Here is a 12,687-nt window from a genome sequence, read left to right on the forward strand (position 1 = left end):
GGCAGGTCAGGGGCTAAAGCAAGTGCTGTCAGCAACCCACCAACATCCCTCCACCCCTCCTGTATACCTGCACCCCTCTAGTAGCCTGTGGCAAGCACCTATACCTCTTTGCCTGAAGGTCTTTACAGGCAGGAGAGGCTGGAAGTGCTGGGGAGTTAACATTCTCCAGGATTAATCCTAAATCAATGAGCGATGAGAGCTGGTACATATATGCCACAAGCCCTTCACCTCCTGTGTGTCCCACAGTCTCCCAAAGGTCCCTAGGGGGATGGCACGCCAATGCCCAGAGAAGCCACCAGCTCATTGACTCCCTTCCCTGGTTCACTTCCCACTCCCCCATCAATTTGCCTAGGATCACCCCCCCAAAAAAAGTACCTGTGCTTGAGGGACTTCCCTTGTGGTCAACTAGCTAAGACTCCCCTCTCCCAATGCAGGGGGGCCCAGGTTTGATCCCTGGTCAGGGAACTAGATCCCACATGCCACAACTAAGAGTTCAAATGACACGACTAAGGATCCCTCATGCTGCAACTAAGACCCAGCACAGACAAATTATAATTAAATAAAAATACCCCATAAAAAAGGGGGTATATAAATATATACACACCATGTTTTAAAAACAAAAAACTACCTGTGCTTGAATCTTTGTCTGATGGTCCGGGGGAACCCAACCCAAGATGGGCTGATTCAATTCTATATTCTGTGCTCAAGGCAAAGGGATCTGTGGAGGGGGTTGTCTAGATGTACCAGGGTCATATCAAAGATTGTCAGTATTCAAGCATCCAGTATCCTCGCACATCCTGCTATAGAATGAAGGTGTGTGTCCCCTGAATACTCATAACCCTCAATATGATGGTATTAGGAGGTGTGGGGCCTTTGGGAGCTGATCAGATCATGAGGGTGGAGGCCTCATGAAAGGGATTAGTGCCCTTCTAAGAGACCCCAAAGAGGGACTTCCCTAGGGCCCAATGGTTGACTCCATGCTTGCAATGCAGGGGGTGTGAGTTCGACCCCTGGCCAGGGAACTAAGATCCCATATGCCATGTGGCCAAAAAAAAAAAGAGAGAGACCTCAGAGAGTTCCCTGGCCCCTCTTTGATGTGAGGACACAGGAAGAAGATGGTATCGATGAACCAGGAAGTGGATCCTCATTAGACACTGAATCTATCAGCATCTTGATCTTGGACTTTTCAGAACCCAGAACTGTGAGAAACCAACTTCTGTTGTTTCTAAGCCACTCAGTCTATGTTATTTGGTTATAGCAGCCCAAACAGACTAAGACATATCCTTTAACAGTGACTATTTATTACATATGACTAGACTGCATTCTCACATTGGAGGGGTACCATTGACATAGCTGAGCTCCAGGTAAGGTATCCCGATCAGTTGGGCTGGAGAGCAGCAGGAGCCCCCTGACGTGGGCAGGAACAATGTGATACCCACCAGGAAAAGGAAGAGGAGGAGGAGGAGGAGATGGAAGAAGGTCAGAGGTCGCCTGGATGCAGGAGTGGGCACTCTGTGAAGGGAAATACAGTGTTAAACATACCAGTGGGTGCCACCGTGAGCCCTGTCCCCCAAACCCCCAGACTCTTCTCCCAAATGTCTTACCCAGGGTCCGCCTCCAGCATCACATCTTGGAGACTGGGAGATGCTTGCCTCATCCTGTCCTAAACGTAGAGAGTCACCAGCAGCAGAATGGGTGGAAGTGACATTTAATGTGCTCTTTACCTTACTACCATAGACAGGCAGAACTGGGCTTATTTCTCATCCTTTCCTAGCACCCCTTCCATCCTCAAGCCCCCATGGGGACTTGGAATAGTTCCAAGTATAGTGGAGTTCTGTCTGTGCCTTCCCTCCATGCAGTCCCCCTTTTCCTGGTAACGGTGGTTCAACTTGGAAAGGATGGTGTCATAACTTCCTACTTTTCTGAATTCACAATTCTACTGCCATGACTAGGCATGTGACCAGATCAGGCCAATCAAAGCCCTCCATCAGCTTGGCTACTGTGATTGGTGGCGAAGCAGGAGTCCGATCTAGAACTTTTGCTGCCTGTGAGTCCGGAGCATTCTCTTCTGGGGTGAGTGAGCCAGTGGGAAGTGAATGTGTAGCTGCTGGGGCAGCCATGTTGCTGAGAGATCCACCGTGAAGTAGAACCCAAGACAGGGAGGCACTGCGCCCTGGCAGTATTTGAGGTCTGAAATTCAACAGCACCTGGACTTTTCAGTTAAGTGGGGAAAAAAAACAACAACCCAGCATCCCCTTTTTTTGTGTGTAATTCAGTCAGGGTTGGGTTGCTGTCACTTGCTATCACGATTCCTGAGTGATACACCTGGCTGAGGACCAACTCACTCGAGACTTCCAGAGCAGGGGTTGTCTTCGGTGACTTGCTACGTGTTGCCGGTGGCTGAGGCCCGACATGAGCATGTCCTGTGGGGCGAGAGAGGTGTGGGGTTCTTGGAGAATCAGTAACAGACACAAAGTTGAGGAAGGGCCACGATGGCAGTATGGTATAATATAGATGAGATTCTGGGGGAAGAGCAAGATCTCAGGGAGAGATGAAGAGAGGGCCGGAGCCCAACAACAACAAACCCGAGAAGAGAGACATTATTTATTCATTCACTCAACAAATACTTAATGCGTGTCTGTTACACTCCAGGTACTGTTCTAGGAGTTGAGAACACAGAGGGCACAAAAGCAGGCAAAATGCTGGCATACATGGAGTTTATATTCTAGCAGGAGAGAGACAGACTGTAATTTAATAAATATATAATGTCACGATGTGGTAAGTACTGTTAGGTGCTAACTTTTCACTCAGTCGTGTCCAACTCTGTGACCCCATGGACTACAAAGTCTATGGAATTCTCCAGGTCAGAATACTAGAATACTGGAGTGGGTAGCCACTCTCTTCTCCAGGGGATCTTCCCAACCCAGGGATCAAACCCAGGTCTCCCACATTGTAGGCAGATTCTTTACCAGCTGAGCCACCAGGGAAGCCCAAGTAAGAGGATAAGGAGTGATAATGTTCTGAGGCCAGGGCAGGTCTCTCTGAAGGGGTGATTGAGGAGAGACTGGAGTGAAGGAGGAAGGGAGCTGGGCATGCATCTGGGGGTTTAGAGATGGGAGTGTATTTGAAATGTCTGAAGAGCCAGGAGGGTAGTGTGGTTGTGGTGGGGTGAATGAGGGGGAGAGTGAGAAGAAATGAGGGAATGTAGATACAACAAAGAGACCGGGAAGGAGAACACTGAGACACCAAAAGAGAAAGAGACACTGGGAGAGACAGAGCCAGAGGTTTGAAGGCCTTCTCGAAAGGCAAGGACCCTGCTAGGAGACACACAGAGGGTCCCATGGGTGCTTGGAGGAAGGAGGTCACCCCACCTGCTCTCACCTCCAGGCTTTGTCCTCTGCTCTGGGGCCCCCTATGGCCACACAGCTCACATGGAGCCCCTGGTGTCCGGGCTGTCCTTCGCCCTAAAGGCTCAAGGTCCCCAATGTCCCCCGCCGGGTCCCATTCCAACTCTGCTGGCGTGGGGAGGCTACTGGGTGCCCAGGGCCCCCAGACCCCACCAGGGCCTGGCCCATCTAAGTCCCCCTCGAACTCCAAGTCCTGTTCCAGTGTGCTGGCCTCCTCCAACACCTGCTCAGAGGACAGAGGTCATGAAGGTTGAGACTGGCACCCGTGCCGGGGACTGCCAGGGTGGGCCATACCAGGCTGGTGCTGACCAGCTGGGCCTGCAGCCGCCACAGCTGCTGGAAGATGCTGTCTTGGTGGGCTCTGAATGTGCTCAGGACTTGCTCCAGGGCTGCCTGGGCCTGAGGCTCACTGCGCTGCGCCAGCCCCTCACCGAACGCCAGCAGCGCATCTAAACGCTCAGCTGCCCCACGTAGGTCTGCCTGCAGCGCCTGGGTACACATGGTTGGACATCATCAATACACCCCACCCCGCTGCCTACACACACACACACACACACACTGGGTACACATGGTCGGACATCATCAATACACCCCACCCCGCTGCCTACACACACACACACACACACATACACACACACACTGGGTACACATGGTCGGACATCATCAATACACCCCACCCTGCTGCCTACACACACACACACACACACACACACACACATACACACACATACACTGGGTACACATGGTTGGACATCATCAACACACCCCACACCACACCACCCTGCTGCCTACACGGAGACACACATAGACACACACACCACAGGGGCACCAGAACACCAGAGACCTAGGACTGGAGTTACTACCCCCACCCTCTTCCCATCCAGACATGAGGAACATGGAACAGATCCATTTCCAAGGGAAGCTGGCCCTGACTCCTGAGGCCCTTACCCACCTGCAGCTGGACCATCCTGCTCTGGGCTGACATGCAGGGCCCCAAGCCTCGCTCCAAGTCCTGCAGCCAGAGGCCCAGCCCCAGAAGACAAAGATGCAGACTGTCCTGCTCAGCCTCCAGGACCTCCCGGCCAGAGATGGGGTGCTGGGAACACAGAGCTGAGTCAGGGCCAGTGAGCCAACCTGGACCTTGTTCCCACTCCATTGCACCCAGGCTCCTGCCTTCTGGATGCTTCTCTGCAGCAGAGTCCATCTGTGGGTGTGCCCCAGGGCCGCTCCCACCTAGAGAAACTTCCCAGTGGAGTCAGGCCCGAGAACCTCTAGTTCAAGTTCTCCAGGTTTTCAAGGCTCCTAGAAACTTGTCCATATAGGGCCTGGGGGTCTTGGAGAGGGAGGGGTAATGGAACCAAATTACTCCCACAGGAAACACCGGGGCCAATGATGAGATAATTCTTGGACTTCCCTGGTGGTCCAGTGGTTAGGAACCCACCTGCCAATGCAGGGGACACGAGTTCGATCCCTGGTCCAATGCTGTATGGCAACTAAGCCTGCGCTGCATCTCAACTACTGAGCCCATGCACCGCATCTAGAAAGCAGCCCCACTACGAAGAGTCAGACATATTGGAGTACCTGAACAACAATAAAAACTCTCCGCAACTAAAGAAAGCCCACATGCAGCAGTGAAGACCGAGCACAGCCATGCTGCTGCTGCTGCTGCTGCTAAGTCGCTTCAGTCATGTCCGACTCTGTGCGACCCCATAGACGGCAGCTCACCAGGCTCCCTCGTCCCTGGGATTCTCCAGGCAAGAACACTGGAGTGGGTTGCCATTTCCTTCTCCAATGCATGAAAGTAAAAAGTGAAAGTGAAGTCGCTCAGTCGTGTCCGACTCTTAGCGACCCCATGGACTGCAGCCCACCAGGCTCCTCCATCCATGGGACTTTCCAGGCAAGAGTACTGGAGTGGGGTGCCATTGCCTTCTCCACAGCACAGCCATAAATAAATAAAATATTAACATATAATTCTCTCTCAGTTGATAAAATATGAAGTAGTAGACAGGTCAGGAATCACTGTCTAGAGCATCCCATCCCCACACAGTTGGCCAACACTTCCTGAATCATCGCCTCATCCCCGGTGTGGAGGCCAGACTCTGGGAGACAGACAGGAGGTGGGGGCTGGCCCAGGGGCCCAGGTCACCTCAGCTCACCTCTAGGTTTTTGGATCCAGCTGACTCCTCAAGAGAAAAGGGCGCTGGCAACCTGGGGAGGCCAGCAACAGGCTCCAGGCCCCTCGGCCCACCCCGAAAGTGCTCTGGAGGGTCCAAGGAGTCCTGCCCCAGCTTCTGGGCCTGTTCTGACCTGGGAGGTGGAGGACAGTGACAGGCCTGTGGGTGAGTCTAAGCAAAAGTGAAAGTGAAGTTGTTCAGTCCTGTCCGACTCTTTGCAACCCCATGGACTGTAGCCTACCAGGTTCCTCTGTCCATGGGATTTTCCAGGCAAGGGTACTGGAGTGGGTTGCCATTTCCTTCTCCAGGGGACCTTCCCAACCCAGGGATCGAACCCGGGTCTCCCGCATTACAGGCAGACGCTTTACCATCTGAGCCACCAGGTGAGTCTAGGTGCCCATTATTCACTCTACTCCACCGCTGTCCCGTGTTACCTCTCCCATGTCCCCAGGGGGTCTTAGCCACAATACCTCCTACCCTTCAAGGGCCCCTGCTAATGCCCCCACCACTTTGGACCCCAGTTTCTAAAGCCCCAGCCCCTACCTGATGCTCTCCTCTCCAGATGCAATGCAGATTGTGTCTCCAGTAGCGTCCAGTTCCCTAGGGGCTCCAGGGGGGGTGACTGAAGAGCTCTGAAGGGAATCTAGGGCCCAGAGGTGGGGGCCGGGCCATATTTGGGAGCCTGGGGACAGAAAGTCAGTGAGGACCCCCAGCAGGAGCCCTTTTCCTAGCCCCAGTTTCCTCGAAAACTTCCTCAGTAGGACTCACCCAGGCCTGAGGCAGCCGAAAGCCCAGGGGCAGGTTCAGCTCCACCTCCTTCCAGGTGGAACCTGGACCCAGGTAATTTGATGCCTAGCTCAGGTGACCCTACCTCCATTTAACTCCTTCCTCCCTAGTATACCAGTAGCTGACTCTCAAGCTTACCCCACCCAACTAAGGGGTTTCCAGATATGACCCTGCCCTCTCAAGAGCCCCAAGTTCTGAGCCACTCTGAAACCCAGACCGCTCACCCTGGGAACCCACGTCCGCGTGTGCATGCATATTCAGTCGTGTGGGAGGCTTTGCCAACCCCATGGACTGTGGCCTGCCAGGATCCTCTGTCCATGGGATATCCCAGGCAAGAATACTGGAGTGGGTTGCCATTTCCTACTTTAGGGGAGCTTCCCCACTCAGGGATTGAACCTGTGTCTCCTGCATTAGCAGGCGGACTCTTTATCACAGAGCCCCTCGGGAACCCAAACATTTGCCCACTCCCACCCCCAAATGTCCAAAACCAGAGTAAGACTTTTTTGTTGTTGGTTTATTTGGAATGGGTCCTCTTCCTGTGGTTTCCACACAGGTACTGGAAAATAACCCGAGGGGAGCCGCCTCTACCCCAGAGATCCAAGGTCACAGGGCGGTAGCAGTCCAGAGCGGGAGCGGGCTCGGGAATCCGAGCGGGTCCTGGGTCCTAACGTCACTTGCTGAGCAGGAGGCCAGCGCGCAGCACGCGGGGGACTCGGCGGATGGTCAGCGAGACGCGGGTGCCGCGCACCAGGCGGGCTCCCGGCTGCGCCGAGGGGCAGGCGGCGGCGTTGGGCGGCAGGGAGGCTGCCTCGAGCGCGTCTACGCTGGCTGCCGCGATGCCATGGAGGAGGCGCGTGTAGGCGGTGCCACGGAGCACCAGCAGGCTGCGCGGTTCAAGCAGCAGAGAGGTGGCCGGCCGGGGCGGGGGCCGGGGCTGCAGGGAGGGTTGAAAATCAGCGGGTCCCCAGAATTCGGTGGCGGAGGCAGACGAGAGTTCAGCAGGTTTGGGGGTTCAGGGGGTGAGGGTCAGTGAGTTCCAGGGGCAAAGGCTGAGGGGCAAGTGTGCTCCTAAGAATCAAGGCTTTGGAATGAAAATCCCAAGGGCGACAGGGCCAGGGCCTGGAGGGGAGGGGCACGACGGGAGGGAATGGCGAGTGGTCGGCAGTCTTTTGGGAAAGGGTAGGAACTAGGCTGCAGATGGGGGCGTCTAGGTGTGTAAGGAATCTGCAAGGGTCTGGGACTGAGGGATCAGTGGTCCCAGTAAACTGGGTGAAACTGGGCCAAGGACTTGGCTGAAGCCAGGAAGGGAAGGAGAGAGGAGCAGGTGTGGTCTGGGCGGATGTGGGCTATCTCAGGATGCTTTAAGGACACCAGCAGAGGGGAGCAGACAGGAGCATGTGGGATTGACAAAGGGAGCCCCGGGACTTCCCTGGCGGTCTAGTGGCTAACACTCTGTGGTTCCATTGCAGGAGGTGAAGTTTCTGTTCCTAGCCAGGGAACTAAGGTCCTACATGCTGGGTGGTATGGCCAAATAAATACGTTTTTTGGGTTTTTTTTTAAAGGGGGAACCCTAAGGAGCAGCTGTGATCAGGGTGTCCAGGGTAGTTTCTGTGAACACTGGGGCATCAGACATGCATCAAAGAAAGAGGTCAGGGAAAGTGCTGTCATGAGCAACCCTCACAGAAGGAAGGGGGCTTGAGCAGTGAGTCATAGGTTGAGGTGCCAAGAGAATCTGGAGGTGTCCTGCACGACAGATCACATTATTGGAGTGGGAGGGAGGAGGTCAGTATTGGGGTGCCTATGCAGTGGCCATTGAGAGTCAGGGTGTCTTGGAGGATATCAGAGACACCCCTGAGGGGATGGTGTGGGGGTATCAGGATATCAGTGTCTGTTGGAGAACTGGGGAGCCCTGCCTGTGGTATTGGAGTGCTCACTCTAAATATGTGGGGCCAGGACATCTGTAGGATGTCAGGATAGTCACTCAACAGGTGGGGGTATCGGGGTATCTGTGAAGATCATGATTTCTAGGGCACCCTGCAGGTAGATGGGTATCAGGGCTACCTCATAGGTGGGTGGAACTAGGGTCTCTTGGAGGATATGGGAGGTCGGAGTGCTCACAAGTGGCTGGGGCAGCATCTCAGGGCCCACCTGCTCTGTTGGGTTATCATCCTCTGGCTGCCGAGGCTCGTAGAGGTCCAGCATGGTGTGAGAGCCCAAGCTGATAGTGCTGACGGTCGGGTAGTACAGTGGCCCATCCTCGTGGGGCTGAGGAGTGAGTACCAGAGCTGGATGGGGCAGGAGTCCACACCCCACCCCCCCCAACCCTCTGAGGTGAAAGGTGTCCCCCAGCTGGGGACAGGGAGGCAAATGCTTGGTTGGGCTATGTGAACTGCTTAATGAGAGTGGATGTGGGTCAACATGATGCCCCGCCCCGTGGTGGGTCCTAGGTCTGGGGGGTGGGGTGAGAGTGTGGTTACCATGATGCCCTCCCCAGGCAGATACTGGTTTACAAGGACGTGGTTGGCTGGGAGACCCCCAAAAAGGCTGAGGTCAGACACTTTGTCCACGTAGCGCTGGAGCCATGGTGGCAGTCGCTCAGGAACCATCCCCCGGGGATGGGGGAGCCCACCTGGGGGAGGATGATGGGATGCTGAGGGCACCCAACCAAGGAGCTCTGGCACCAAGGAGCCCCCATTAGGAATATCCTAGTGGTTGGTAGCACTCTGACCTCCTCAGGGACCCCTAACTCTTTGGAGATCCCCACTCCACTCTTCAAAGCTTTCCTGCTTCTCCAAAACCTAGAGATGCCCCCCAACCCATCAGGAAATTCTAACCCCTCAAGACCTCTACTGACCCCTCAGAATCCTCCTGATCCTTGGGATCCCTTGAGCCCTCAGGGACCCCCCACCTTGGCCTCAATGTCCTGAGACAATCAAACCTGACATGCCTACCCCAGCCCACATCCCTAAGTCAGCTATGCTCACAGTCAGGGACACTCACCCCAGTTCTGTAACTTCCTCCCGGAGAGCTGGGTCCATTTTGGCTTTGGGGCATTGAAGACCTGGGAGATGAAAGGGGGTCAGTCCTTTTTCAAGGACCACCCTCTCTGATTCTCCCACCCAGGCCAACAAAGCGGTTTTTACCTGGGGTGGAAATGGGTCATCTCAGTTTCTGTGGGATCATTCTCTGGGATAGTGTTCCCAGGATTTTGTTGTTTGCCTTCTCCCCCTGTGGAGACCACAAGCCTCAAAGCTGACCTGTGTCTACCAGGACTGAGGAAGGGCTACAATCAGGGTCTGAATCTACCCAGAGCTCTGGGATGGATTGGGCTCTTTCAGCCCAGCAAACAGTCTGCACTCTAATTTTCTGATCCCTGGGCTATCTCAGGACAGTCTGAGTCCGGAACCTCCTTGTTCCTATTACCTGGGGGAGACAAGGTGCTAAACTGGGTTATTCAGTACAGTCAAGGGAGTACTTTGAAAATTCTCCACTGCCAAGACCCCAGGGGTCTAGAAAGGGTTGTCTCAAAGAAGTCTAAGGGACTTCCTGGATGGTTCAGTGGCTGACTCCACACTCCCAATGCAGGGAGCCTGGGTTTGATCCCTGGTCAAGGAACTATTAATATACCCCACATGCTGCAACTAAGAACCTGCATGCCACAACTAAGAACCTGCATGCCGCAACAAAGTTTGAAGATCCTTAATACCGCAACTAAGACCCGGCACAGCCAAATAAATACTAAAAAATAAAAAGTTGGACTTCCTTGGTGGTCCAATGGTTAAGAATACACCTGCCAGTGCAGGGGACATGGGTTCGATCCCTGGTTTGGGAAGATCCCACATGCCGCAGGGCACCTAAACCTGTGTACACAACTACTGAGCCCACACACCCTACAGCCTGTGCTCCAAAACAAGAGAAGCCACTTCAATAAGAAACCCATGCACCGCGACAGAGGGTAGCCCCTACTCGTCGCAACTAGAGAAAGCTTGCGCACAGCAAGGAAGACCCAGAGCAGCCAAAAATTAATTAATTAATCAAAAAGCATCCTTAAAAAAATAACCCTAAGAAATATTCTTATTCCCTTCATGGTAATGGGGCTGGGATGGGTTTTCTCAGTAGGAGAGTCTGAGCTTTCAAGCTAACTCATTCCTGGGACTCAAACAAGATAGGAGTAGTTGAGACTGCACAGGGCAGGTTCAGGCTCTATAACCAAGGCTCTGGGGCTGCAAAGGGCTATCCCAGTGCATGGATTCTGAACTTTGTAAAACTCTTCTTTCCCCAAACCTTAAGAATAGAATGCAGACTGTACTATCTAACACAGGTGGTCTGGGCTTGGTAACCTTGTTCCCAAGGCTCTGGGTCTATGCTGAGCTATCAGCAGAGGGAAGCGTTTACTCTTAACATTCTGAGGCCTGAATTATCTCAGCACAAAAACCTGAACATTGTAAATTCTTCATTCCCCAAATCTCAAGGGCCTGAACTGGGCTCTTTCAACATGTGTTGTAACCTCCTTTTCCCTATAACAGTAGCAGGATTGAGTTGTCTTAGCACAGGAAGCCTAAACTCCATAATAACCACCACCTTTCTAGGTATCAGTTTGGAAAGTTCCCTGGTGGTCTAGTGGTTAGGATTCAGCGCTTTTATTGTTGTGGCCTGGATTCAGTCCCTGGTTGGGGAATGAGATCCTGCAAGATGTATGACTTGGCCAAAAAAAAAATATCAGTTTGGTTTCCCCTAAGTCTTCTGGGAAAAGCTCTTTTGCCAGGCCCTAGCAGGTGTTGAGAAAGGAATATGGAAGGTGAGGGATGGGTGCTGGGTGGCACTCTCCTTTCTGCCAGGATCTTCACTGTGGCCTTGTGGGCTCTCACATGAGAGCTGGGGGTTGGAGAGGGATCTGGGAAGAGGAGAAGAACAGACCAGAACAGTGCTGAGATCACCTGTCGAAGCAAATACTCCTCCTCTTCCTTGGAGATGAAGTCAGGGATGTAGTAGATTACAGGTGGTGCCTAGGACAGAGAGATCCCCCTGAAGGTGTGGCCCTTCCACCTGCAGACTAGTGCTAACACCCATGCGCAGCCCTTCCTCTGGAGCATAGCTCAGGATGTCCCCAGACAGGCCAGGGCCTTAAGTCAAGGGACCGATGACTATTTGGGGGATGAGGAGGTGGGGGTGAGGATAGGGCTGGACCCTGAGGGTAAGAATGGAGAGGGAGGGGTCAGTCCCAGCCCACAAACCCAGGAGCTAGCCTCCCTATCCATCTCCACTCTTATCTCCCACCCTCTAGTCCCCACCTTCACCCTCTGCACCCCCAGTCCTGACAACCTGCTCCACCCTGAATGGTTCCAGGGCTGGGACCCTGGCATCCTGATCCTCCATCGACAGCAACTCCAGGTACCCGGTCAGACCTGTGGGGAGGGGAGAACATGCTGAAGTAACCAAGCCTGCCGCCCTCAGACTATGATCCAGCTTTCTGCTCTTACCATGGGCCACAGCCTCAGCTCAGACCTCTAGGGAAACTCTTTTGGTTTCTAAAACCTAAGCCCTCAGTATCTCAAAAGCCACTCAGTGCACATCCCCCACACTTGCCCGGACACAAGGAGCACCCAGAATACTCCCCCAAACTCCATCCACCAAAGGTCCATCAAACTACACATATTTGCTGTCTTAAGCTCCCACAGAGAACAGCCTCTGACCCCATCCGCCGCTTTCCCCAGAGCGCCACACATATCCCCCAGGGCTACACACCAGAGTCCCTTTAAACACCTTGATTTGAGACCTCATCGTAAAAACTGCCATGCCCTGACTAAGCACAGCACAGCATGCATGCCTAAAAACTGCAGTCTTGGCTCTCTAACAGTGTTCAAGGTCTTCATAGATCCTCCTCTCTCCTCGAGCGCTTTCAGACGCTCCATTCTGAGCACCCTTGTGCCCCCAATCGAAGCCTCCTCAGACATACCCATTTTCAGTCTCCTCGGACCCCCCTACTCTAGACTCCTTTCAGATTTCTCTTCCGGAGCGCCCCTTCACTGCAGCACCCCCGGACCGAGTCTGACTCCTTTCACGCCCTGAACCCCCTGGATCCCCCGACTCTGTCTTCTAGAATCCCACATTCTGAGCTTCCTCGGACTCCCATATGCGCTACCCTGGGTCCCCACTCTCAGCTCTCTTGGACTGCCATCTCCACCCTCGGCCACCCCGCAAACTGACCGTCCACCAGTGACCCCTCCAACATCCAAATTCAACATCCCAATTCCTTTCCCAGCTACTTCCGCTCCCATGCCGACGCAGGCATGCTCAGACCAATGGGAATTCTCAAAGGC

At 53.8% G+C, this 12,687-nt stretch overlaps 2 protein-coding genes across 7 annotated transcripts; both read right to left on the minus strand.

Moving 5' to 3' along the window:
* Positions 1-1,281: 1,281 nt before the first annotated feature.
* Positions 1,282-6,343, minus strand: SYNE4 (spectrin repeat containing nuclear envelope family member 4). Its single transcript, XM_019979135.2, is given in 9 exon segments — positions 1,282-1,512; positions 1,605-1,663; positions 2,346-2,423; positions 3,382-3,630; positions 3,702-3,896; positions 4,360-4,503; positions 5,564-5,714; positions 6,125-6,198; positions 6,200-6,343. Coding segments are annotated over 9 exon segments (1,191 nt in total). The 5' UTR covers positions 6,254-6,343; the 3' UTR covers positions 1,282-1,325.
* Positions 6,344-6,863: 520 nt separating this feature from the next.
* ALKBH6 (alkB homolog 6) lies at positions 6,864-12,684 on the minus strand. 6 transcript variants are annotated; one of them, XM_019979154.2, is made up of 7 exons: positions 12,575-12,683; positions 11,690-11,772; positions 11,305-11,373; positions 9,368-9,428; positions 8,845-8,996; positions 8,516-8,632; positions 6,864-7,301 (listed from the first exon to the last, which is right to left on the minus strand). In XM_019979154.2, the coding sequence occupies exons 1-7, from the start codon at positions 12,597-12,599 to the stop codon at positions 7,038-7,040; spliced, it is 771 nt and encodes a 256-aa protein (XP_019834713.2). In that variant the 5' UTR covers positions 12,600-12,683; the 3' UTR covers positions 6,864-7,037. The 6 variants fall into 6 exon arrangements, with proteins under 6 accessions (XP_019834713.2, XP_070628231.1, XP_070628232.1 ...); XM_070772130.1 differs by lacking the exon at positions 12,575-12,683 and adding an exon at positions 12,324-12,552; XM_070772131.1 differs by lacking the exon at positions 8,516-8,632 and having other exon boundaries at positions 12,575-12,684.
* Between the last annotated feature and the right edge of the window lie 3 nt (positions 12,685-12,687).

Source organism: Bos indicus, chromosome 18 (assembly GCF_029378745.1).
Source record: "Bos indicus isolate NIAB-ARS_2022 breed Sahiwal x Tharparkar chromosome 18, NIAB-ARS_B.indTharparkar_mat_pri_1.0, whole genome shotgun sequence".
Lineage (NCBI taxonomy): Eukaryota > Metazoa > Chordata > Mammalia > Artiodactyla > Bovidae > Bos > Bos indicus.

Coding starts and splice junctions, on each gene's coding strand:
- ALKBH6 (XM_019979154.2), bottom strand. CDS start 12,599: ATGTTGGAGGGGTCACTGGTGGACG. Junction 11,374..11,689: donor AACCATTCAGGGTGGAGCAG/GTTGTCAGGACT, acceptor TCTCTGTCCTAG/GCACCACCTGTAATCTACTA. Junction 9,429..11,304: donor AGGAGTATTTGCTTCGACAG/GTGATCTCAGCA, acceptor TTCATCTCCCAG/GTCTTCAATGCCCCAAAGCC.